Raw genomic sequence first — 25,691 nt, 5'->3', positions numbered from 1 at the left:
TACTGAACAAGTCAAATGTTACTTTCCCTATTACTATGACATCAAGTTAAGCTATTTTAATAATAATTAACTGTCTTGAGGAAAAGTTTAAAAGCTGTTTAAGCATCAATGTTTTTAACTATTGACAAACTTATTGCCAAAATCACACAGAAATTAAATTAACAATTTATCCGACAGCAGATTCAACAAAGAGCCAGAAACAGCTGATTGAGTAAACTATAGGTAAGAGACCCAGCAGGGAACATTATGGATAACTGCACTGGTAAGACTTAAGGGATCAATTTAAGCCATGAATGATGCATACAGGCATACATACACTTCAAGGCTGTTACAAAATACCTCTATTACTTTATTCGATATAAGAAAAATGAATTATGCATACTGAACTGGCAATACATCGACTGCACTTAATTCTGGGAACTATAGCGTTTCCCTTTTAAAAAAAATGTTGGTGGTTAAATATGTGCCTAAATTACAACCTGAAATTTACACTCGCGAAACCATATTTTATTTTGCTTTTTAAAAAAGGCCTTTTATGTCCTATTAACACATAACCCAAATTCTCCTATGACTTCACATGTCATGTCAGCTTTCTGTGAATCGTGACCTAAACTCAACCTGGAGTGACCTGTGAACCAGCTGTTTCTGCTCTACACTAACATGTTCTATTTAAATACCCATCCCAGGACCTCTCTCTCTCCCTGGCTTTTTCTGCCTCTCTTCTTCTATGCTTCCCCGGGCAGTGTGTGTGGTAGAACGATGGGTACAGCTGCTGATTGAGCCAGTAATCCTGATGAGGCGGATTCCTCATGTATTGATTGAGCTGCTGGCTTTCTTCTACTTTGCTTTGAGAAGCTGTGCATCTGGGCTGATTAGCTGCTGTAGGCCACCTCTTTCACTATCGCTCCATTTCTCCCAGAGTAAAGACTAGTCCAACTCGTCTGTGAATGTGAATGTGTGTGTGTGTGTGTGTGTGTGTGTGTGTGTGTGTGTGTGTGTGTGTGTGTGTGTGTGTGTGTGTGTGTGTGTGTGTGTGTACAAAAGCAGAAACTAACGCAGAGCACTGGGAGCAATTAACTTCAGTCTTTTTCTCTGAATCGCTACTGATCGTGTTCAGTCAATCTGCTGGAATACGAAAACAAAACAAACATGAACAATAAAACAAACCTCAGACCACATACATCTTAATTGCCCACCTAATTACGGCACCAGTCATTCACTCAAACTGTTAAGTTAACAGGAGGAGGCATTGTTAGTATTCACCATGGAAAATCAAGCGCCAGAATTATTTGAATAGAAGCTGGAAGATGTTACAGATATTGTTTTTTGTTATGTGTAAACAACGGAACAGTTTTTTCGGAAACTTGCAAATTAGTAACATTCATATTGGGAAGGAAATTGTTTCTAAAAAACAATTCAGTTCCAAGGGAGCTGCTTGAAAGGATAATATGACTTGAGCGTTGCAACACCATGATAAGTGTCAATATGGTTGATGTCCTAATCTTAAAAGCAATACATCAACAGAAAGTCATAAATGCCTGTTTAGAAACCTACAGGGATGTATGTGTGAGGTATGGGTGGAACAGCATTTGGAACAGCCTCCTCAGAGGGAGACGAGCTCCATTATTTACTGTTTTCTGTCCCGAATCATAATCAGAGTCTTACACTACCCAGGCAGCCGACTACTGGGGTGCAATCTCCCCATAAGCATAAACACACCCATAAATTCAAACACTCAGTATTCAGGTATTCAGATACCCAAAGACTTATATAAATGCACTGGTAAACATACCAACGTGTGTTTGTGTGTGTCTCTGTGTGTGTACATGTGAAATGTTGAACTCTGAGCTGATCCCGATAGAGATTAGGAATTGGATGCAAAATTCTGATCTTAAAAAAGGTCGACTTTATAATAATTACACAAAGAATGACTCAATTCAACCCTGCGAATAAAAAAATTAAAGCATAATATTTACCCATATTCAATACAAATCCCAGACAGGACCTGACACGACACTTCTGCTCTGACGGCGTACCCCTCATGTCCAAATGTAAATTAGTTCACATTCCACTTCCCGTTAACAGGAAGTCTCTTCTCAACATGAGGCCCACACTACCTAATGTTTGCCAAGATGTAACTGCCAATACACATATTGATTAATGCTGTTTATGCATGTAATCCTCTCTTGAATAATTCACAACCCCTTTTATGGAGTACCACATCAATCTCACCTCCAGACATCGCCAAAGCCAAACTAGACCATTACTATATCGTGCACTATATTTAATGTCTGTCATTTTATTTAAGTGTCTGAACTCTGAGTGAGAAATCTATGCACCATATAGTGCCCTCAAAAATCCCCAAAGTGGGACAAAGAAGTAGGGAGCGGCGTCTTAGTAAAGGAGGCAGACACTGGTCCAGACAGTGGCCTGTTTGTCGAATATATATTTTAACTTCAACACAATTATTAAGATAAATACTTACTAACTGTATGATTGAACGTGTCATAGTAGCATTTATTCACTTTAGGAGCAATTAAGGGCAGTTTTGATGTGAACAGGGTGTAAAATACAGGATAATTTACACCACTCTGAAGTCTATTCCCACATCAATCTGAGTTTTTTTTTTATTTCAGTCAATAATTACATTAACGAGCACTCCCTGAGCTTGATGACGGCGAAATCGCAAGTCAACTTTGTCTGATCTGCGCTCATGTGGAGAGTTACTGAGGACTGTTTGAATTTCGGGGTCAGTCATTTGTGTGGCATATTCAGGGTCATTTGCGTAGCTCGTGGTGGGGCGCGCGCGGGGGGGGGGGGGTCATTTGCGTAAGGTGCTGGGAGCTGCAGGTTTAGTATGCAGGGAGGAAAGGGAGGGAGGGCATGTGACATCCACAGAGAGCCGGGACCCTCGCTGACCCCTGTCTATAATTCATCCCCTGGAATATGGGGCACGTCAGACCTCGGTTCCTTCCCACCCAAAAAGAGGAGAGAGAACCTTTTCACGTTGTTGCACGGCACTCTGACCCCGTATTAAAGAGGGTAGCAAGAGAAACGCTGGAAACGTTGGCTATTAAATTTTCAGTGCTGTCCCGAGAGAGCGTTTCCAGCAGGCCCTCGATTCATGGACGGGAGAAGAGTGAGGAAAGGGCCTGTACTGACGGAGAAGTACAGAGAGCCTGAAAGGTAGAAAGTACTTTCATACATCGATGTGCATGTGCGAGTCCTGGATCTTGAGTCGTGGCTGTGGTCCTGAATCATAAGTCCTGGATGGATATCCTCGTGGATTCATCTTCCTATTATACACACATGCATTTCCAAACATTTGGACTACCTACAGTATGTTGCAAATGTATTATCTTTTCAATTTACACACGGCATCTATTGCACGTCTGTCCGTCCTGGGAGAGGGATCCCTCCTCTGTTGCTCTCCCTGAGGTTTCTCCCATGTTCCCCTTTAAACTGTGGGGTTTTCTCTGGAAGTTTTTCCTTGTACGATGTGAGGGTCTAAGGACAGAGGGTGTCGTATTGTCATACTGATATTCTGTACAAACTGTGAAGTCCACTGAGACAAATGTAACATTTGTGATATTGAGCTATATAAATAACCATTGATTGATTGAATGCAAAAAAACTGCAAATATCCACAACTAAATGCAGAAATGAGGGCGGATAACCTGTGTCTGGTCGATGTGTGTGTTTGGAAAGAATTTGGGATAAATGAAACGTTAGGTAAAATATGGACCAGGCCCTAGGGGGGGACAGTACCCTCCCTCTACCCTTGTTTTCAATGTTTTCTCTGTCCTTCCCTCCCTGCCTGTTAGCTGCAGGTATTCAGCTCCAATTCCAGAGATTTCATTAGGTATGCAGATATCAAAGTGTGCGTGTGTGTGTGTGTGTGTGTATATATGTGTGTGTGTGTGTGTGTGTGTGTGTGTGTGTGTGTGTGTGTGTGTGTGTGTGTGTGTGTGTGTGTGTGTGTGTGTGTGTGTGTGTGTGTGTGTGTGTGTGTGTGTGTGTGTGTGTGTGTGTGTGTGTGTGTGTGTGTGTAGGGAGGGGGGGATACAAAGGGGGGATGTTGATTGGAACTTACCAGATGTTCTAATCTTGCTTTGATGTTAGCAGCCTCCCTGTAACACAACAACACATTTCCCCAACTGTAAGTAAAGTGAGGACCCAAAACATAGTTTAACGATAGTCTTTTTTTTGCAAACAATCACACATCCACTGAAAAATACACATAAATATATATGAGAGAGGCGGAAGAACCCACTTTATCTAGGTGTGCTTCAAATACAAAATTCTGAATCTATGTATACTTTTAACACTTTTAATCTGACAGAGAGCATTTTGGGGGGAGGCAACTTAAAATTATTTCTATTACAAATTAATATCCGATTTTTTTCTCAATCAATTGAAGTAAATATCAGTAATGCCAAAAAGAAAAATGCCTTACACAAGTTTACAGAGCCTGAGATGGTGAGGTGTCTGACCGTCCAGAAATATTAAGTTTCATTTTTATAGATTGAGAAATACTGAATATTTTTGATATATTGTATTTATGTTCAGTTATGTGCAGGAGTGAAGTGGTGTTCCAAGAAATTGATCTTGATAAGTTCTCTAATTAGAATAATTCTAATTGTTGCCTTTTCATACTGAAGTGTTGTGTGCATTTGTGTCCACACCGGGCAGAGGTTGGCCAACATTTCTGCCTCACTGTTGGCAGTCAATATAGTAATTTCAAAGTACAGAGAAAAAACCTTGGGGCTTATTATCAGTGAATTAATAAAAAATAAAAATGTGCGTATGATTACCAGTGTAGCTAAGCAGAATGGCGAGCTGAGGAGGTGAAAGAGGAGGGGGGGGGAGCAGTCGGTTTTAAAGAGAGCAAATTGGCAGTAAATAATAGATGCGATTTTGGCACATTTCAAATTTGCAGCAGTGAAAATCAACAGATCAAGAGAACACAAACAGCCCTGTCCCCGATCCCAGCACCCCCATCCAACTCTGGCCCCCATTACTGACAACTCCACCCCAGCCATGGCGATCCACTGTGTTTGTGTGTGTTTGTGTCTGTGTGTGTGTGCTGAGAGGGAGAAAGGCTTATCGACAGGCTTCAGTTGCTAATGCAGCCGGCAGCATCAGAGTGTAAATCTACACCATCTCTAAAATTACATACTGTCTAATCCATCCTGCCCCCCTTCCTCCATCCGTCCATCCATCAGGCCAGGTCCCAAACCCAGTAGGACCACAAACCTCGGGCCATATAATCAACATTTCCAAACAACGGTATAAAGGAAAGACTGAAATGCTATTATCAAAAGTAAGAAACAACCAGAGAAGAAGTCGTGAAAAAAGGATGTTTGCTTGTTTACTCTGAGCTCTGTCAGTGAGCCACATGCAGACAAGTCAACCACTTAAGGCAAACTTCATCTAGCCGTAATTACATTACATTCTGACAAACACCCCGCCACATTCATTATACATGACGGGCGCCCGGCAACCAGACAGCAAGACATTTGTTACCGTGGTGACAGTGTGTGTAATCCGCTAATGAAGCGCAATTAGTGAGAAACAATCTAACACAGGGGAGACGCAGCGCTCGATCCTGCCTCCTTCACTCCTTTCCCTCCGCTTTTTCCCCCCTGTTTACGTTTGTATAACTGTTTGTTTTTTCCCCGTTTTTTTTTTTTTTGATCCAACCTTTATTAAGCTCTTCACTTGCATTTAATATAGCACTTTGTCATCTGTTGTCTTGACTGTATCAAGGGCAAACTGTCCAGCGCAGTGCGCACTGGGGCCAAAGGGATGGCCCTATCCATTAGACGCACAAAACTGACACACACACGTACACACACACGTACGCACACCATTTTACATCCTCATCTCTCTTTTCAAAACATCATATAATCTGCTGAGGTCTTCAGGGATAAAGCCTTCCTTTTCTTCTTATCTCCCTCCCTCCGCTCTCTGTGCCTTCAACGCAGAGGCAGCATCGATTTCTGAATTACGCCACAATATTAAATAATTAATATACTTGCCATGATTGATGTTTTGCATTAGGCCAATATTAGGTTATCAATCAAAATCCACTTGGTTTAATGTAATAATATTGAAAATGTGTCAGTGCCTGTTCATCCAATTTGTAGTGGAGGCAAGCCAGATAGTAATGGTGGTGTAGCACAAGGCCTCAGAGACACTGTGGCCTGCTTACTACAACCATAGGAGCACATTATAGCCCTGGCACACGGTGGGAGGAAGGGAAGGAGGGAGGGAGGGAGTGGTGGGGGATGAAGAGAGATGAAGTGTAGACATGGATAGACAGGAATGAAGCAGAACGACAGTAATTTGTGATATCATATGACAGGCTTGGCATGCTGAGAAGGCGTGGAAGTCATGTCATATATTTTAGCTTGCTTTCAATTAAGAACTCAGGTCATAATTCCCTGTCTCATAACTATTTTATATTGCTGGGAAATGATTTCCTTTAAATAACTGTTATTTTTATAGTTTCTCGCCAAAAATTATTAAGATATTACTATTAATGTACCTTTTTCAGAACATATGAATGAATGCTTTATGCAAATCAATATACCCTCGCTCCTGTCACGTTAGCTGATAGCTCAGTTATTTACTCAAGCACGACTGTATTACTCATCATAGGCTTACAGCTAGCTCTAGGCTAGTTAACTAGCTCTCCTCCTGACAATGTCAACATAGAGTTGTCATTCACTTAAGGGAATCACCAACGGACTCCAACAGGAAGGCATTTATCTCGAACCCTGATGATACTACTGGCTATTGTACGTGTGGTATTATACTCAAACAGAGCCGTCACATTTCTGTGGGGGCCGGGGGCTCCCGCAACATCTTGCAAGAAACAGCGTCTGAGGGCTTCTTAAAATACCACTATTGCGGTAAGCATGTTGTAACTTCCGGTTGTTGTTGTCATCTCCGGGTATCCCGTGTGCCTGTTCCGTTGCTGATAGCTTATTTTCTTAAACTTAATCGATCATTTTAAAACTCTTGATCACGGCAACTGCCTGACGTTGTAATCACACGTTACTACAGCTTAAGCACTCACAACTCTCCTTCTCTTAGCGACTGTAACTCCACAGTTGCCTACACTCTTTTCGGGTTTGCTAACGGTAGCTACTTTAGCTTGATAGCTAGCCATGGCTCTTTCCCCACCCTCGGGTGCTATTTCCTGCTCTAACTGTCTCATGTTTGGTTACTTCCCTACCTCCTTTACTGGTATCGATACATGTGTTAAATGTAGTATAGTTGTTAGGTTGGAGGCGGGAATCATAGCCATAGAAGCCCGGCTCTGCATCTTAGAAAATAACTCAGCTACAGTAAAGCCCATGTTAGCCGGTGCGGACCGGCAAAAGGTAGCTCCACTTAGCCGTCCTCCGGCAACTCCCGAGCAGCAGGGAGATTGGGTGACTGTTCAAAAGGGGCATACCGCGAAACCCGCAGGTGCCCACCAACCCGTTCACGTATCTAACAGATATTCCCCACTCAACGAGACACACGCTGAGAAGCCAACTCTGGTTATTGGTAGCTCTATTATGAGACACGTGAATTTAGAGACCGAAGCCTCCACAGTCACATGCATTCCGGGGGCCAGAGCGGGCGACGTTGAGGCTTAAACTGCTGGCTAAAAATAAACGTAAATACAGTAGGATTGTTATTCACGTCGGTGGTAATGATGTTCGTTTACGCAAATCAGAATGCACCAAACTTAATGTGGCGTTGGTGTGTAGTTATGCTAAAACAATGTCGGACACCGTAATCTTCTCTGGTCCCCTCCACAATCTGATCAATGATGACATAGCCGCATGTCATCATTTCAGCGCTGGTTGTCTTGGTGGTGCCCAGCAAACAATGTGGGCTTTGTAAATAATTGGACAGCCTTCTGGGGAAAACCTGGTCTGATTAAGAGAGACGGCATTCATCCTACTTTGGAAGGTGCAAATCTGATTTCGGCAAACATTTCAGGGCTTTGTGGACTTAATCCATGACAAACTGGAGTTGAGACCAGGAGGCGGAGTCGCAGTCTTACACGCTTCTCTGCGCTCTCTCCTAGGCAGTCATCCATAGGAATCCCGAACCCAATAAAATACCCAATATTAACGGTGTGTGTGTCTGCCCAAGGACAATTTAAGGTAAAACCTAATAGAGGTGTCATACATAATAACCTACTAAAAGTAAATGTAACAACTACTACAGTGCAACAAAACAGGAAGATTATGTGGTCTCTTAAACATAAGATCTCTAGCATCTAAAGCAATATTGGTAAATGATTTAATATCAGATTATAATATTGATATATGCTGTCTCACTGAAACTTGGTTGAGACATGAAGAATATGTCAGCATAAATGAGGCCACTCCACCCAGCCATATAGACTCATATTGCCCGAGGCACGGGCCGAGGAGGTAGAGTTGCAGCAATCTTTGACTCAAGTTTACTTATCAATACTAAACAAAAATGTAATTATACCTCCTTTGAAAGCCTCGTTTTCAGTCTTACACATCCGACCTGGAAACATTTGCAGACAATCTTATTTGTTACAGTGTACCGTGCACCAGGTCCTTATTCAGAATTCTCTGAGTTTTTATCAGCTTTGGTACTTAAGACAGATAAAGTAATTATCGTAGGTGACTTTAATATTCATGTTGATGATGATAAAAATAGCCTTACTGTTGCATTTAACTCTATATTAGATTAGATTACATTACATTACATTGCATTTAGCTGACGCTTTTATCCAAAGCGACTTACAATAAGTGCATTCGACCAGGAAGATACAACCTTGAAGAAAACAGAATCATATAAGTACATCAGGTTTCATAGAGCCAAACATTTCAAGTGCTACTCAACTGGCTTTAGAAAAGCCAGCCCTCTATTAGTATATAAGTGCTTTGTTAGTAATTCAAGATTCTGTTGGTTTCTGTCAGAGTGTAAATAAACCAACCCACTGCTATAATCACACTCTCGACCTTGTTCTGACTTATGGTATTGAAATTGAGCAACTATTAGTCGAACCGCATAATCCTGCTTTATCCGACCATTTCTTAGTAACTTTTGAAGTACTGTTACTAGACTACAAAGCATTAGTCAAAAGCTCCTGCAGCAGAAACCTATCTGTTAGTGCTATAGCCAAATTTAAGGAAGAGATTCCACCAATACTTAACTCGATAGCATGTCTGCATGTTAGGGAGGAAACTTATACAAAATGTACACCACCCCAAATTGATCATGTTGTTGATAGTGCTACAGATGCGCTGCGAGTAAAATTAGACTCTGTTGCTCCTTTGAAAAAGAAGAAAATAAAACAACATAGATTAAATCCATGGCATAATGCCGAAACCCGCAAAATAAAGCAAAAGTCGGGACAACTTGAAAGGATATGGCGTTCCACTAAACTTGAAGAATCTCGTTTAATTTGGCATATTACTCTCAATGAATATTAGAAAGCACTGCGTAAAGCGAGAACAGCCTACTACTCTTCATTAATAGATGAGAATAAGAATAATGCAAGATTTCTTTTCAGCACTGTAGCCAGGCTGACAGAGAGCCACAGCTCGATTGAGCCTTCTATTCCCATAGCACTCAGTAGTAATGATTTTATGTGCTTTTTTAACGATAAAATTGTTACTCTTAGAAACAAAATTAATGACCCCTTGCCTTTGACCAGTATAGTGTTATCAACAGCTCCCGGAAACGTAAGTTCTAATATTACACTAGATAGTAAACTAGAATACTTTTCAGCCATAAACATTGAACAATTAAATTCAATGATTCTCTCTTCTAAACCATCAACGTGTATCTTAGACCCAATTCCAACTAAGCTGTTAAAAGAAGTTTTTCCATTAATTAGCACTTCTTTATTAAATATTATGAATATGTCTTTATTATCCGGCTATGTTCCACAATCATTCAAAGAAGCAGTGATAAAACCGCTTCTTAAAAAGCACAACCTCGGTCCAGAGGTTTTAGCCAACTATAGACCTATTTCTAATCTTCCGTTCCTCTCAAAAATTATTGAGAAAGCAGTCGCAAAACAGCTGTGTGATTACTTAAAAAACTATGCTTTATTTGAAGATTTTCAGTCTGGCTTTAGAACACATCATAGCACAGAGACAGCTCTGGTTAAAGTCACAAATGACATTCTAATAGCCTCAGACAAGGGACTTATCTCTATTCTTGTTTTGCTCGATCTCAGTGCTGCATTTGATACTATCGACCATGATATCCTATTGCAAAGACTAGAGCACTTAGTTGGCATACAGTGGACTGCTTTAGGCTGGTTTAGGTTCTATCTATCTGAACGCTCTCAGTTTGTACGTGTCAACGATGAATCTTCCACGCAAACCAAAGTTAGCCATGGAATGCCACAGGGCTCAGTGTTTGGACCTATTTTGTTCACATTATATATGCTTCCGTTAGGCAATATTATAAGGAATCATTCTGTAAACTTTCATTGTTATGCGGATGATACTCAACTATATTTATCAATCAAGCCTGATGAAATTAATCATCTAAATAAAATTCAAGACTGCCTCAAGGACTTAAAAACGTGGATGACCTTACATTTTTTTATGTTAAACACGACCAAAACTGAAGTTATTGTACTTGGCACAAAGAATCTACGAAACAAATTATCTAAAGGTATACTAACCATGGATGGCATTAATTTGGCCTCCAGTGAGACTGTAAGGAATCTTGGTGTTATATTTGATCAGGATTTATCCTTTAACGCCCACATAAAATCAATTTCAAGGACCGCCTACTTCCATCTACGTAACATTGCAAAAATCAGGCATATCTTGCCTCAAAACGATGCAGAGAAACTAGTCCATGCATTTGTTACTTCAAGGCTGGATTATTGTAACTCCTTATTATCAGGGTGTACCAAGAAGTCAGTCAAGTCACTTCAGCTGATTCAAAATGCTGCAGCTCGTGTACTAACCAGAGTTAGGAAAAGGGACCACATTACTCCTGTTCTGGCTGCCTTACACTGGCTCCCTATAGAGCACAGGATAGAATTTAAAATTCTTCTTCTCGCCTACAAAGCCCTTAATGGGCAGGCGCCATCTTACCTTAAAGAACTCTAGGGCATTGCGTTCCAAGAATGCAGGGCTGTTGGTTGTTCCTAGAGTCTCTAAAAGTACAATGGGAGCCAGAGCCTTTTCTTATCAAGCTCCACTTTTGTGGAATCAGCTTCCAGTTTGTGTTCGGACGGCAGACACCCTATCCGTTTTTAAGAGTGCGCTTAAGACCTTCCTTTTTGACAAAGCTTATAGTTAGGGCTGATTAGATTCAGCCCCTAGTTTTGCTGATATAGGCTTAGTTTGTCGGGGGACATCTTACTTCTTCCTTCTCTCTGTCTATACCTGTGTATTCTCATGTTCCGATTAACCCAGCTTCCCCAAATTTCTTTATTTTTGGTGTCTATATACGCCGGGATCATGGATGATCCTGCGGTCCTGTGTCTTGGATCGTGAGTCCTGGATCTTGAGTCGTGGCTGTGGTCCTGGATCATAAGTCCTGGATGGATATCCTTGTGGATTCATCTTCCTATTATACACACATGCATTTCCAGACATTTGGACTACCTATGTTGCAAATGTATTATCTTTTCAATTTACACACGGCATCTATTGCACGTCTGTCCGTCCTGGGAGAGGGATCCCTCCTCTGTTGCTCTCCCTGAGGTTTCTCCCATTTTTCCCTTTAAACTGTGGGGTTTTCTCTGGAAGTTTTTCCTTGTACGATGTGAGGGTCTAAGGACAGAGGGTGTCGTATTGTCATACTGATATTCTGTACAAACTGTGAAGTCCACTGAGACAAATGTAACATTTGTGATATTGGGCTATATAAATAAACATTGATTGATTGATTGATTGATTGAAAATGTAACAAACTATGAATGTGTCATACCCACTTAACGGGAATAAACTCAGCTACCTGATGATATGAACCATTTTTAACGAAACAAAACACAAGTCTAACGACGAGCCTCTGAATTAGCACTAAGCAAAAGAGTGCTAAAGCACTTAGCACATAACTCACGGTAGAAATATGTTATACTTCATTGGATCTGCACAAACTAGATATAACATGAAAGCTGAGATTCCACAGATTCCAATGGTATAAGTATCATCACTGTGAGACCAACACTTGCGGCAGCGGAATCAAAGACAACACACAACTTCACTTTACGGAGCCAAAACGGCAAATACGTCTTACCTTTGCTGTTTTCTGATCAAAAGTTGTGTTCAAGGGCATTAAAACGCATATACACGCTGCTGAAGGTTAATCCAATGTCTCTGTGTCACTTTGAAATGATTACTGATAATCCATCATCATATTTATGTCAATAAACTGAGTTTTCATTGAGTGTATGCAAGCTGTAACCCAGCTTCCGGTTTTGGGCACGCTGGCTGCGCATCAGTCTCATTCACCAATGGTAATGTTTAGATGGATTTAGGAAACCCCCCCTCGATTCTATTGGCTCTAATGTTTAAAAAGAGGTGTCAATCATCAAAATCGACTAATGGGTTCCAGAGATATGGCAAATACACCCAAATGACCCCAGAGCTGGGTTTTTTTTTCTAAACCTCTCTTAAAAAGGTAAAATGTCACTTGTTTTGCATCAACCTTGATACAGGATACTTATTATATGTTATATTTTGGATTTCTAAAGCTTTTAGTCTACTAACCCATCATTCAAGGGTGGTTTTCACTATAAGTAATGGGGTTTTTTTTGGACGGAAACTATAATTTTTTACTATGTTCAATCTAAATTTACTTTAAAATAAAAACATCTATATTGATTCTGACTTTTCTACATCCAATTCACAGGTGTATCATTGCTTTGAGAAAAAATATTATTAATCTACCCCTTTTAGAAGTGAAGATATAGTCATTTGTTCTGGGCATGTCATTTTCGAGCCTGAAGGCTCAAGGCGTAACAGGTTCAACTGTGGCATCAACTTGGTACCACTTTACCGGATATCGCAATTCGATAACACAGTAAAAACAAAACGAAAAATGTATTCAGTTCAACTGAAACATGTATGAATGAACAATAATACAAATCTATGGGACCTTCGTTCATGTGCATCTAATAGCTGATGGCTAAACTAGCTCTCCTTTGATTATTTAATTCACAATGTAGCAATATCTGGGATATAAAAAACCCCTGACACTTCAAAAGTGAGTTTGTTGTTAGTGTTAACCCTGATCTACCTGCAGTACTGTATTAAACTTACTATTTTCACATTTTCAGAATTTTGATATTAGCTTGTTACTGAAGCATCAGCTCTCTTAGCGTCTCTAAACGCTTTGTGCTTTACCTTCTATCCTTTAATCCTCGTAAAAAAGCTTGTTTGGTGAACAATGATCTTGGACCTGGAATTTATGATTCAGCAAACCTCACCAAAATTCTTTACTCAGTATGTTCAACCTTGGCAAACAAAAAAAGAGGCAGCCCGCACAGTAAATATTGTTTGCCTTGTAATGACGCAATTCCATTGACCTTTAATGCCAAGCTAAATAGACAGCTGTCAGTCATTACATTCTGCATTTAACATGACAAACATCTTTAAAGGTAGGAACGTTGCATCCCATCATTATTAGGGAATTTCCAGTACTTTGTGTGCAGTCTATCTCTCTTTCCCTTCAAGTAGCCAAAAGCCGGAAAGACAGAGAGCCTGACAAAGAATGGCAAGTGGGAGAGGGGGGTCGGAGGCAGAGAGAGAGAGTAATGTACTGTTGTTCCAGGAAATGGTAATTAGTTATCTGAGGTCAATTAAGTAAAACTAGACAAACAAGTGTGAGTGTTAAACTGAGCTCTGGCAAGGTCAATATAACCAATTTAACATGGTCACTGGATCCATCACACTGTCTGCACTTTCCTGCTTTCTCATTCCAGCTCTTTTTTTTCTCCCTTCCCTCTCCTTATTTAATCCTCGTCTTTAATCGCATACTTTTTCCTCTCATTCTATCACTCACTACATGTTCTGCTTCACTGTGTCCAAACCCTTTTCTGTCTCTTGCACGCTAAAGAAGATCTTTAAGCTGTTGCCTCATCTTTCCTCATCTCCTTCTGTGTCTCTCCTCACCTGTCATTTTGCCCTCTGCCAATCACCCGCCTGCCTCTCCCCTCTCCCTACCTCACCCCACCCATCACCCTCCAAAACCCCTGCGCTCCTGCTAGCAGACAATTAATTACAGCGCCAGCCCCAGATGAGTTGTCATTGGTGGTCAAGTTTCTAATAATTGCATTAGAGCTACAGGTTTTTATAAGATGCCCTCCGCTTCTTCCCCTCACCCCCCTCTCTTTTTCTTCCTCGCTTTAATTGAACCCACCTCCTCTCCCCCCCCCCCCCACCCCTTGACAAGGGGGAGATAAATATCTTCAGTCAGTCAATGGAGGCGACAGAGGGACTTAAAATGCAGAGGCAGTCATTTGATTTCCAGCTAACAGAGCTGCCCATTAGCCCGGCTCTCATCAGCCATGCATTACCACTCAGACCTGCTGTCCTGAGTGTGGGAGCTTTGAAGAGCATCATGCAGGTTTTTTTTTTCTCCTACATTTATGCTTAAACTTGCTTGAAAATTACAATTAAAAAAGGGAATGTAGGATTTGATATGTTTTACGAGACATAAGGGCAGGAATTCAGAGGGAAAGGAGCAATTTTGAGCTCTGCTCTTAAAAACGGCTTTTTTTTAAGGTCATACGTGAAACGCGTCATATTACATCACAAAGGGTAAACATCTCTGCTCTCTGACCGCGGGTATAGTTAGTAGTTGCGTTGAGTTGAGCGGTTGTGTTTTAGTGAGCTGGTATTTTTCGGTAGTTTTACATTATATTTCACCATTTGTAATCATGGCGTAGTATTGTGTTTGTGCAGGTTGCACAAATACCAGCCTGTCAGGACATCGAGTCCAAAGTTTCCCTCACGGGAAAAGGACCGGAGCTAGCGTTCGTTCCTGGGTGCGTTGTGCATCCACCTCCCTGCAGCACATACTCTCCACAGCTTTATCAGGAAACCGGATTACATCTCTCTCCCCCCCCCCTTCGCTGCTCTCTCTATCTCTCTCCCCTCCGGTACACAGCACCGTAAGACGTAGTGTGGAGTTGCATTAGGTAACGCTGTGGTGGCTGTACTGCTCCAGCCGTCTCCTGTGTGTTTGTTTGTTTCCCCTGTTTGTGTTGTTTGTGTGTGCGTGGTGGCTGTCACTCCTGGCTCCCGGCTCAACCTCCACTCACCTGCTGCAATCAGCTGTGCACCCTCCCCGACTACACACCTGCTTTCCATCAAGCCATTTACAACGGCATATCAACGGAGGCTCCACAACCTTTCTCCGCCAGATCGTCAAGTATCAGCCGTATCTCACGTCTCTCCTCCGGTACACAGCACCATAGTGTGGAGTTGCATTAGGTAACGCGAGATACGGCTGATACTTGCGCATTAGTTTCTGTTATGGATAAGTATCAACAGTCCTGCCAGTAACGTTACTATATTATCAATGCTTCTTCTGTGTCTTCAGTGTTGAAACTAGCATTGGGATCCATGTTTATTAATACGTTACACCGGCCGCTCTCCCCCTTGTTTCCCCCATGTCACGTCACACGCGGGAGTTCACGTGCCGAGGCTTTTTTATGCGGAAGTGAACATTTCTTACAAAAACGACGCCAGATGTCACTGTAGTGTATATTTTTTTGAAAATCTAGTGTATTTATCATTTTCCTACACATTTATTCACAGGTGTCTTTAACCTGGAAGTTGCTCTTTAACCCTTTCTCCCTCCACCACTGGACAGGTTTACCACGTAATATAAAGGTTTGCTCTCCTCCTCTGGGGCCTCATGTATAACGCCGTGCGTAGGATTGACGGGGGAAGGTTGCTTACGTAGTAGAAATCCCAAAAATAGGTCCATACATTTTCCGCCACTTTCCGATTCACCAAACATTGCGTACCGGCGAGGAAAGTGCGTACGGCACTTCCTACGCCTGTTTCCCTTTATAAATCACAACCGACTCGAAACGCGGTTCAGCTTTTGCGGGCTTCACGTAACGCCCATGTTTGCCTATAAATAGTCAAAGAAACGCCCTTTCATTCATTCATTTTGACTGACTGCATGGAGAAGATCGCAGGAAATGACGAAAGAACAGGTAAAAAAGACATCTCACACCGTGTCAGATTTTGGTTATTTTGGGGAGGTCGAGATAAATCATATTGTTTGGTGGATGCAGTTTGAACCACAGTAGCAGCATGGAGGTCGGATCGTCACCAAAATAAATAAATAAGTGGTCCGAAAAAGGTTAGTGACAAAAAAAACACACATAGCCCTTTCAGGCAGTGTGTTTGTACCGGGGACAGGAGACCCCCCCCTTGATGAGAAACTGTAAGAAATGTTCGGGGAATCCCTCCGGTGTGGAGTCATGACGACTGGATCTGAATTAGGTCTTTGTATTTGGCGGTTTGTGTCCCAGCTGTGCGCAGCGTTTCCACTGCAGCCTGTGCATCTCAACCCCCTCCCCCCCCCATCAACTCTATATCCAACAGTTAAAAGGAAATACAACTAATGTGTTGTGTTATATTAGCTGAACAATTGACCACATATGGTGTTCTTAGTTTCCATACCTCCTGTGTTTTACGAGCGACTTATCAAGTCTTAGCAAACGGCATAAAACACGATTAAACATGATAGTATATAAAACCATGCTCGTATCTACAACCTATAGAAATGCAAAACGGCGTCAGTTTAGACGTAATTCTGTCCTCCTGCTTACCGCATCATTTATGAGAAAACATTTCATAACATTAACACAACATATTCCAGGTGGTTGTAAATAACATATCCGTATTTATTTATTTCTCCCAGTTATGTTTTTGTGTGCACTGAGGAGTCTCAAACAGGCGTTTGTTAAATCATTTTAAGATTGGCTTTAATCAATGTTTGAAAATGAATTCTTCATATATGATAAATGAGAGGTAACACTTTATTTTTGGTATTATTTCCACATATTTCTCTCCATTCTTCGTTCTGCCAACGGTGTCGCAGTTTCTCGTCTCTCCCGTTTTTGTGCTTAGTGCGTACGCATGGGTTAGAGTTTGCGTGGAGAACCGCACGTTTTCCCGTCAAGTTAGTATTTTATAAATCGCAAACATTGCGTAGAAACTGTCGTACGCCATTTTTTTTAGCGTATATCCCTTTATAAATGAGGCCCCAGGTCACCTTAAGCCCTCTAACTGTCTCTTTTATGACAATGAACTGTCATTTTACTCACATTTGCAGTGTAGGGGGGAATAAGTGCAGGCTTACTGGTCAATGTTTCCCTTTGTGGTATTGCCCTTTTTATGCATCTTTGTTTTATATAAATGTGGTAAAAATTCTCCCAATTTATGCATTTAGGAAATTATTTTTGGACAATTTTAACACAATTCCTTGAAAAATACAAAAGATATTCAGTTTAGGAAATGTCTGGTATTATTTGTTGAAAAATCTATTAAATAGATTAATAAAATAGTTATATTACCTTGTTTGGTTGAATCCTAAAATGCCTAGAACATCCTATAGATGTGTTTGTTCTCATTATAAAATCATTATTATTTATTTAAAAAATCTGAAATTGTCTTTAATTTGAATTAGTATAGTTCCAGATTTAGGCTGTGTTGGACCCCATAACTGTGTAATGGGCAATGATTTTTAAAGAATTGACCATGTTTAAGGAACTTCTCAGGTTTATCTTTTCTTAAAGTGTCCTTATCTCTTTTCTCTCTTACACACCTGCGCTGCTGAAATAACATTTTGGCCTACAGCAGCCTCTCTGCCTGATATCAAGCAGAGATAGTGAGCAAAGGGGAAGACAGGACACTAAAGCTGTGAAAGAGACATCATTCATAAGAGTGTATGTGTTTGTGCTTGTGTGTGTGTTGTGCACCCCATTGCCACAGTTGCATGGCTTGTCAAGCGTGTCATTGAGCATTCATATGTTGTTTGACTGCTGATAGAATGGCAGGCATATTTATTAAAGAGTCAACGTGATGGGGACATCAGTGGAAGCACACTCACACACATTGCACTAATACACAGTCCACATCAGTGACATCTGCCTGTTTAACTAATAGGAGGCAAAAGCTTGATATTAAGCAGCCGAGGGACACACACACACACACACACACACACACAATAATACAGAGAGCTCAGCTTTCCCCCAGGCCTGATTGCCATCTCCATAGCTCCTTTTTAACAGGGCTGCCAATTGAAATTGAAATTGTATTCTTGTGTGTGTACTATCAGAGCAACCTCTCAGGGTTTTATACAGCTAAGAGGAGGGCTTTTGGGACACACACACACACACACACACACACACACACACACACACACACACACACACACACACACACACACACACACACACACACACACACACACACACACACACACACACACACACACACACACACACACACACACACACACACACACACACACACACACACACACACACACACACACACAATGCAGGGGTAAGTCAGGGGCTGTCACTCTTCCATGCAGAACACACTAGAGCGAACAAAACACAGACTTATGCTTTTATGCTTTCTATGTAAGTCGGAATACACACACATGCACGCTGTACCCCCCTTCCCAAAGGAGGGGGCTCAACTTTAGCATAATCCCAAAATGGTGGAAAAAAGAAAACCAGTCCATTAAAAAAGGGGCTCACAAATTCAGCACTTTATGTTTCTCTGATGGGAGGTTTAAGTGCAGTCAATAAAAAAGTCAGAAAAGGAGGAATAAGAAAGTGAGAAGCCGATTTATGGCTGGCACTTTTGCCCTCTATGTGGGAACACACACACACACACACACACACACACACACACACACACACACACACACACACACACACACACACACACACACACACACACACACACACACACACACACACACACACACACACACACACACACACACACACACACACACACACACACACACACACACACACACACACACACACACACACACACACACACACACACACACACACACACACACACACACACACACGGGGTCCGTCTTAAACCGTGTCATGAACAAAGCATAAAGGACAGAGGGTAGAAACACTTGTGGAGCTTGAATTTAAGGAAATATATATTTTTAAATGTTGCCAGATTTGTTTCACTTGAATTGACAAGAGGGCATCTTTTAATTACTCAACATCATTATTATTATTAATTACCATTTTTATGGCTGCAATTGAAGCAGCACCCGCCAACTAAACACAACCTGTTTATTGTACACAAACAATTTCAAGTGATTTAATCTGGTGCCACCTTAACAGAAATGTGACCATGTCAGCAATAATAAATACACCTAGGCTATTTTAAGACATGGCTTGTTGTACAAGGAGGAAATTCAGAGCATAATTGACATTATAAAGAAGGGAAGGGCAGAAGGGGCCAATTATGGAGATGAGAGTCATGGTACCGGTGTTACGGATCAAACTGTTTCTGTGTGAACTGATGACTTTCTGTCCTTGTGAGTACTTTATTTCTTCTAGAGCTACACTGGTAAATCCTGCAGGCCGATATATCAATCAAAATAAGTTTAGAAAGAAGACAGAAACATTCTCATTGCAGATATGAGTATCGCTGTAAAGTTCGGCATGATGAGTAAGAGGAAATTGTAGGACAGAAATGTCTAACTAGTTTTAAGGTTAGAAAACGACACCATCGTTTTGTCATTAAAGAGCACAGGTAAGCCTAATTTAACACTTGAACTTCCTACTTTATCTATTAAATATCACCAGTTCTAAAGTATGCAGTGAAATGTTTTAATTAAAATGTTTACAAAAAACAAATCGGAGTCCAAAAACGTCATGATTACTTTAGGCAGAAGTGAGCAGATGGGGCCTTGTGCCTGTGCTTACGACCTGGCACATGTTCTCATTTATTTAGCTATTAATGCTTCAGGAACCATGTTCTACTCAATTTGAGTCAGCCAACTTAACCGACATTTAGATCCACTCACACACGTGTTTAAAACACACATTTTACATCATAGACACAACGCGTCTCCCTACAGACTGCCCGTATATCCCTCTCCTCAGCCTATACACACCGACTCAGAGCCGAAGGGAATTTAATCCTGGGGCCAAGTTTTAAAGTAAATTGACTTATTTTTAGTGTGTTACATAGAGGGAGAGCGAGACAAAGACAGAGAGAGAAACAGCAAAAGGGAGACATGGAGAGCAATCAATTTCCCCGTGGTTTCTTCAATAGCCGGCGGTCCTTTCATACCTCCCAATTAGAACCTTTCCTAATCAGAGAAATACCTCTCCATTATTGAGACGGAGACAATGATACTCCCCAACACTTCCGCCTGCTCCAAAACTCTGTAGATTGCAGTACTGGTACACAAAGAATAAAGCACTGAGCTGTATGGCAGGGGGTGACGCTTGTGTTAAAATCACATGTGGAAATCTTTTGGCTCTCCTCACGGCCCCCGAAAACTGTTGGGGAACAATGGCAGCCCGGCACAGCATCTGTCATGGCACAATATAAAAAGATGATCTTGGCAACGAATGGACACAAAAAAAAAGAGAAAGAACGAGGGGAGAGGGAGGAAGACGGGGGAATGGAGGGGAGGGGAAGGGGAGGGCCAGGCGAGAGGTAATTCATTTGCAAATCAGGCCCTGGCGCTCAGGTCTATTTCAAGCTGCCAGTGGGTGCCAGGAGTTAACAAGGTAATCAGTTTCAATCCTGCCCTTCAATTGTACATCACACCCTCATCCAGAGAATACCCGGGCCTTTCTATAGGGGCAGAGGGGGGAAATAGCAATCTGGCTGCCGGCTGGCTACACACACACACAATACACACACACCTGAAAACACATACAGGCGCCCACGCTTTTGCAGAAACACACACATACAGTTTATTAATAGCCATGTATCCACAACATGTCCTTACAAGCTACTGTACTCAACTGTGGTAATTGTTTAAGTAGTGTATCAGGCAAGAGAGCCAAATATTTGTTCGTTCAACCTTCCCAAATGTGAGGATTAACCGGTGTTTTTGTGTTGTATGTTCATTTAATTTGAGTGTTGGTGGGATAAAAAGAGACATTTTAAGATTTCCCTCTGGGCTCATAAACTTTGTGTGTGACAAAAGTCACTATATTTTGGATATTTATTGATCAAAACTAAAATTAACAGATTATTAAATGAATGGTTAGTTTCTCCATGTACAAGGCACTGAGGTATTTCAGTCAGACAACTCTCATCAAATGTTTTACAGCATATATGAAACTTTTAGTATATTTTTTCAGTCTTTTTTATGTTAACACCATGGCCACATTTTAAATTGCAGCTAAACATTATCTCACAAAACGGCTCTTTGGTTTAAACTAAATATGGAAATATAAGAATTCTTCTATTGCCTAAAACCCTCAATACAGACAATGAGGAACAAGGCTGTCATGAAGCTAAAAGTGGTACAAGCCAAAGGGTAGAAAGAAAACAGCAAGCTACATTTGTGCTAATCCTTTCTTCCTCTCTCTGTATGCCACTCTTCAGCCTGTGTCAGCTGTAACCGGCTGGCTGAGAGGCAGTTAGCCCCGGTTAGTCCCTCATCTGCATAATCAATATGACAACCTTATTTTTCTGATGCAAACAGGATTTTGCCACTGAGCTGTGTTTGTAGATGTGTGTGTGAGTGCCCAGCCTGCTTCTAGCCAGCCTCAGTCATGCCCCTCTTTAGCCTTAATTAGATTAGGTGCGATTATCCCGGCTCTACCTTACAAGTGTACAGGCGGGATAAAGTGTCCACAAAGGGCCGCCTGTCACAGGGAGCGGGCTCTGGTCTGCAGGTTATCAGGGTCCAGGGAGACACACCGCGGACATTGTTATTCATATCATCTCCACACCGTTTTCTATGGTGCCTTTTTCACTTCTCTTCGTGCACTGATCCCCCCCCGACCCCCTCCCATGTCTGTGGTGTCAAACTGGCGTAATCACTCGCCAGTGTAAGTCTCTCTTTTTTCTCTCTTTCTGTCCGTCCGTCAGAAGACAAAACAACATGGCCCCAAGCGCTCTGCAGTCTGGCCTACAGGGAGAGATGTCAGGAGTGAGAGTGTGTGTGTGTGTGTGTGTGTGTGTGTGTGTGTGTGTGTGTGTGTGTGTGTGTGTGTGTGTGTGTGTGTGTGTGTGTGTGTGTGTGTGTGTGTGTGTGTGTGTGTGTGTGTGTGGACTTCAAGGAAAAGTGGTACAAAGAAAAGTTAACCCAAGTCTCCCACTAATGCTAATAGACGAACGAGCGTAGCCCAGGCTTACATGTACACACAGATCACAGATGCTGAGGACAGAGTGGTTGAAACAAAAGACCATTTCAATTCAAGTGGAGAAAATGTTATTAGTTTCCTGTTCGCCTTTTGGACAATATTATCATATAGAGAAACTTGGCTTCTTTTGTTTCTACAAAAAAAGGTTTTTGTAGAAACAACAATATTCTTATTACAAAAACTAAAGTAGTATGGTATCATAAAGTATGTTTTTGGCAGTCTTACCCAACAAATAAAATGATCCCCAGTTCTACCAATCACTGCATTTATAAACAGAGATATATCAGAGGCCAATATGTAGCATGGATTTATAAAAACGTCTCTCCTGCACACACTCAACTTAACTGCGGCATATGTTTACCTGCAAAAATGTGAAAGCCATAACATTGGCTCCAACAGCTTATTTTCCTTCTGATTAATATACGTTTAAAAAAGTTATTCGCAACTGTTTTATTTTCTGAAACACTCGACTATTACCTAAATCCATATCGAGCCCAGCACTGACATAATTCAGTTGGTGTGCATTGATGACTTTGTATATGGAGAAGAAAAAGGGGAATTATTTTTCCCACTGTTGATTAGACAGCATTGCACAATACATTTAAACACAACAGTGCACTGTTTCCATGCTGTCAGATGTGGGCACAGACAAAGGCAGAAAAGAACTAGAGGCAGGCAATAATAAAGAAAAAGGGATACATGGTAGTAAGATTCTTTGAATAAAGAAAGCTAAATGGGAACCTGTTAAGAAAGAGAAGTGCATGGGAGGGCAGAGGAATAGAGGAACGTTTCTCAGAATTAATAAATCACTTTTTTTCATAAATTGTTTTTGGTCCAAAATTAACGATTCAAGGCAATTTAAAAGCAAGAAAAAGAGAAGATACACTTGAGTTACATTTTGGGAGTTCTGTCTCATAATGCATAACATCATGTTTTTTCGACAAAATGTGTAATATTGTGACAAATAAACATAAATAAACTAATCCTAGTCCCTCAAACCCAAACCTACAGTATGTAATTGACATATCATTATAGCGAATAAGACTACATATGCTCTACTGTCAAAACATGGATATCAGAAATAAGTAATCTCTGTGTGTGTGTGTGTGTGTGTGTGTGTGTGTGTGTGTGTGTGTGTGTGTGTGTGTGTGTGTGCGCGCCAGTAAGTGAGACACAGCGTAAAATAACTATATTAGAGAACTGCAGGGACGAGGCTGGCGAAAGAGCACAGAGCACATGAGAGTGAAGGAGAGCAAGAGTGAGTGAGACATTAGTGCAAATGAATTAAACATCGGGCCAGAGATCTAAACTTCTGCTGAAATAGTGTCAGGCTAAACGGGTGGGAGGAGAGGGAGAGAATGAGAGGAAGGGGTGAGGATTCATAACTTTCCCGTGGCTATTCAATGTTCAATATGAGCTGTGTATCAGTGACATAAATAAGTACTCCCATCCATCAGTCATCACAATCAAGCGTACACACGCTTGTATGATTGGTAACTGCGCACATAAGTCTTTTGTTTCATTTCTGGTGAGAGAAAATGAAAAGAAAAATGGCTGCCGATCTGAAATCTCCACTGAGAAGGATTGTTATATGTTCCTCTCAGTAGGGCTGCTCGATTATTGCAAAAATCATAATCTCGATTATTTGGGTCAATAATTGATATCACGATTAATAAAAACGATTATCCATGTACTTTGAAAACATCAATTTATTTAAAAAAAAAAGTGAAATGTATGTTTTTAACAGTTGATTACCCTGAACTTTAAGTATAATTCAACTGAAAAACCAATACACTTTTTTTTTTTTTAAATAAATACAAAAATTAAATAAATAGTCGTTTTATTTCCATTATGTTGTTTTCATAATCGTTGCAAGCCAAAATCATAATTGCGATTAAAATACGATTAATTGAGCAGCCCTACCTCTCAGACAATATTTACTTCCACAACTGAGTCATAGTACTTAACGGTATGTATGGAGCGCTGTTTACCCAGTCTGAAGGAGGTATTCTTGTAATGATCAATGCCATTAGGCAAGACCTGCAGAGCTATATTTCTGAGGTCAAATGCATGACGAAAGGTGCTCGCAGCTCACTGAAACCTCGCCTCTGCTCCGTGTGTTTTGATCTCTCTTCTCCTTGTTACTTTGTCTGCTCTCTCCAACTAAAAAGAACATCCCTCTATATAATGTATTCTCACTCTCAGCCTTCCTCATAAAGACTTCAGTCAACACCTTTCCTTGCCTCTGGTGCAGATGAATAAGCAGTGGAGCCTGGAGAAAATTAAACATTAACGGTGTGTCTCTTTTACACTTCATTCTCCATAACAATCTTGTCTTTTAGCTAGCCTTCCTGCCTTCACCAGCACTCTGCTTCCTGCGAACAAAACGACCCGGCTTTTCAACGGAAAGAGAGAGAGTAAATACTGAGGGCAGAAAAACATATTTTGTCGACAAGCACATTTCCATAACCCTCCTAAATTGTAGCTGGCCTGTCATGTTTGCTGCTCATAACCTGCTGCCTATAATCCTGGCTGCATCCTCTTCTGATCCACAAAGCGGAGCAGCCAGCCACTTCAACATCCGCCAGGACTGCCATCACTAGCTGCTGCTGCTACTGCGAAGACAGGCCCGTAAAGAGAGGAGGAGGGAGAAGGGAGGAGAGAATAAAAGAGAGGAACAGGGTAATTGGATTGGGGGGAATCTTCTATTTGGCCGGGTCTAGTCTCTGTCATCACGCTCCAGGCCTGGCTTCGCTCAGTGCCTACAGCAGGTCTCAAACACATCAACACACACATAGACACGACACACACACACGACACACACACAACTCTAGGCGGCATTGAATTGCTACCCGGTTCAGGAGGCAGACTGTCCTGTGCACCACTAAAGCCTGCAGGGTGCCTAGTGTGTGTGTTTTATTATGTGTGTGAGTGTTTGCATACTCCTCTAACAACTCACTAAATGGTTAAACAGATTACAGAGCGCACTAAGTGGATTGTCACAGCTCTCTATCACTCGCTCAGGGTGTCTCTCCTGCGATTAAATGTGGCCAAATTTCTCTCTCTCCCTCTCTCTCTCTCTCTCTCTCTCTACACACAGAGAGAAATCTGCAAACAGAACAGACTAGAGTGAGGTCATTCTCAGGCATAGACAATATTTGCTACAGTAACTGATTGTCAGTACGACAGAAACTGTCTGTGATTCTTCTCAGCTGGGCTTAAGCTTTCCTGATACTCATAGACTCATATTGAATGCTCATTATGGCAGTGTTGGTTATTATAAATATTAAACTGAATACATAATTAATCTGGATCAAAT

At 41.3% G+C, this 25,691-nt stretch overlaps 1 protein-coding gene across 3 annotated transcripts in view; it reads right to left on the bottom strand.

Annotated features, from left to right (window-relative positions):
• rsrc1 (arginine/serine-rich coiled-coil 1) overlaps positions 1 to 25,691 on the bottom strand; it is a 121,154-nt gene that overhangs the window by 61,801 nt on the left and 33,662 nt on the right. For all 3 annotated transcript variants that reach the window (XR_013807440.1, XM_079677330.1, XM_079677329.1), the window contains exon 5: positions 4,094 to 4,130. Coding sequence is in view for 2 of the 3 variants with exons in the window: in XM_079677330.1 (XP_079533456.1) it covers positions 4,094 to 4,130 (37 nt within the window). In the remaining variant the exon portion in view is untranslated. The remainder of the gene's footprint in view (positions 1 to 4,093; positions 4,131 to 25,691) is intronic.

The sequence above is a fragment of the Notothenia rossii genome (genome assembly GCF_949606895.1).
Source record: "Notothenia rossii genome assembly, chromosome: 4".
NCBI classification, from domain to species: domain Eukaryota; kingdom Metazoa; phylum Chordata; class Actinopteri; order Perciformes; family Nototheniidae; genus Notothenia; species Notothenia rossii.
This window is presented reverse-complemented; position numbering and strand designations above follow the sequence as displayed.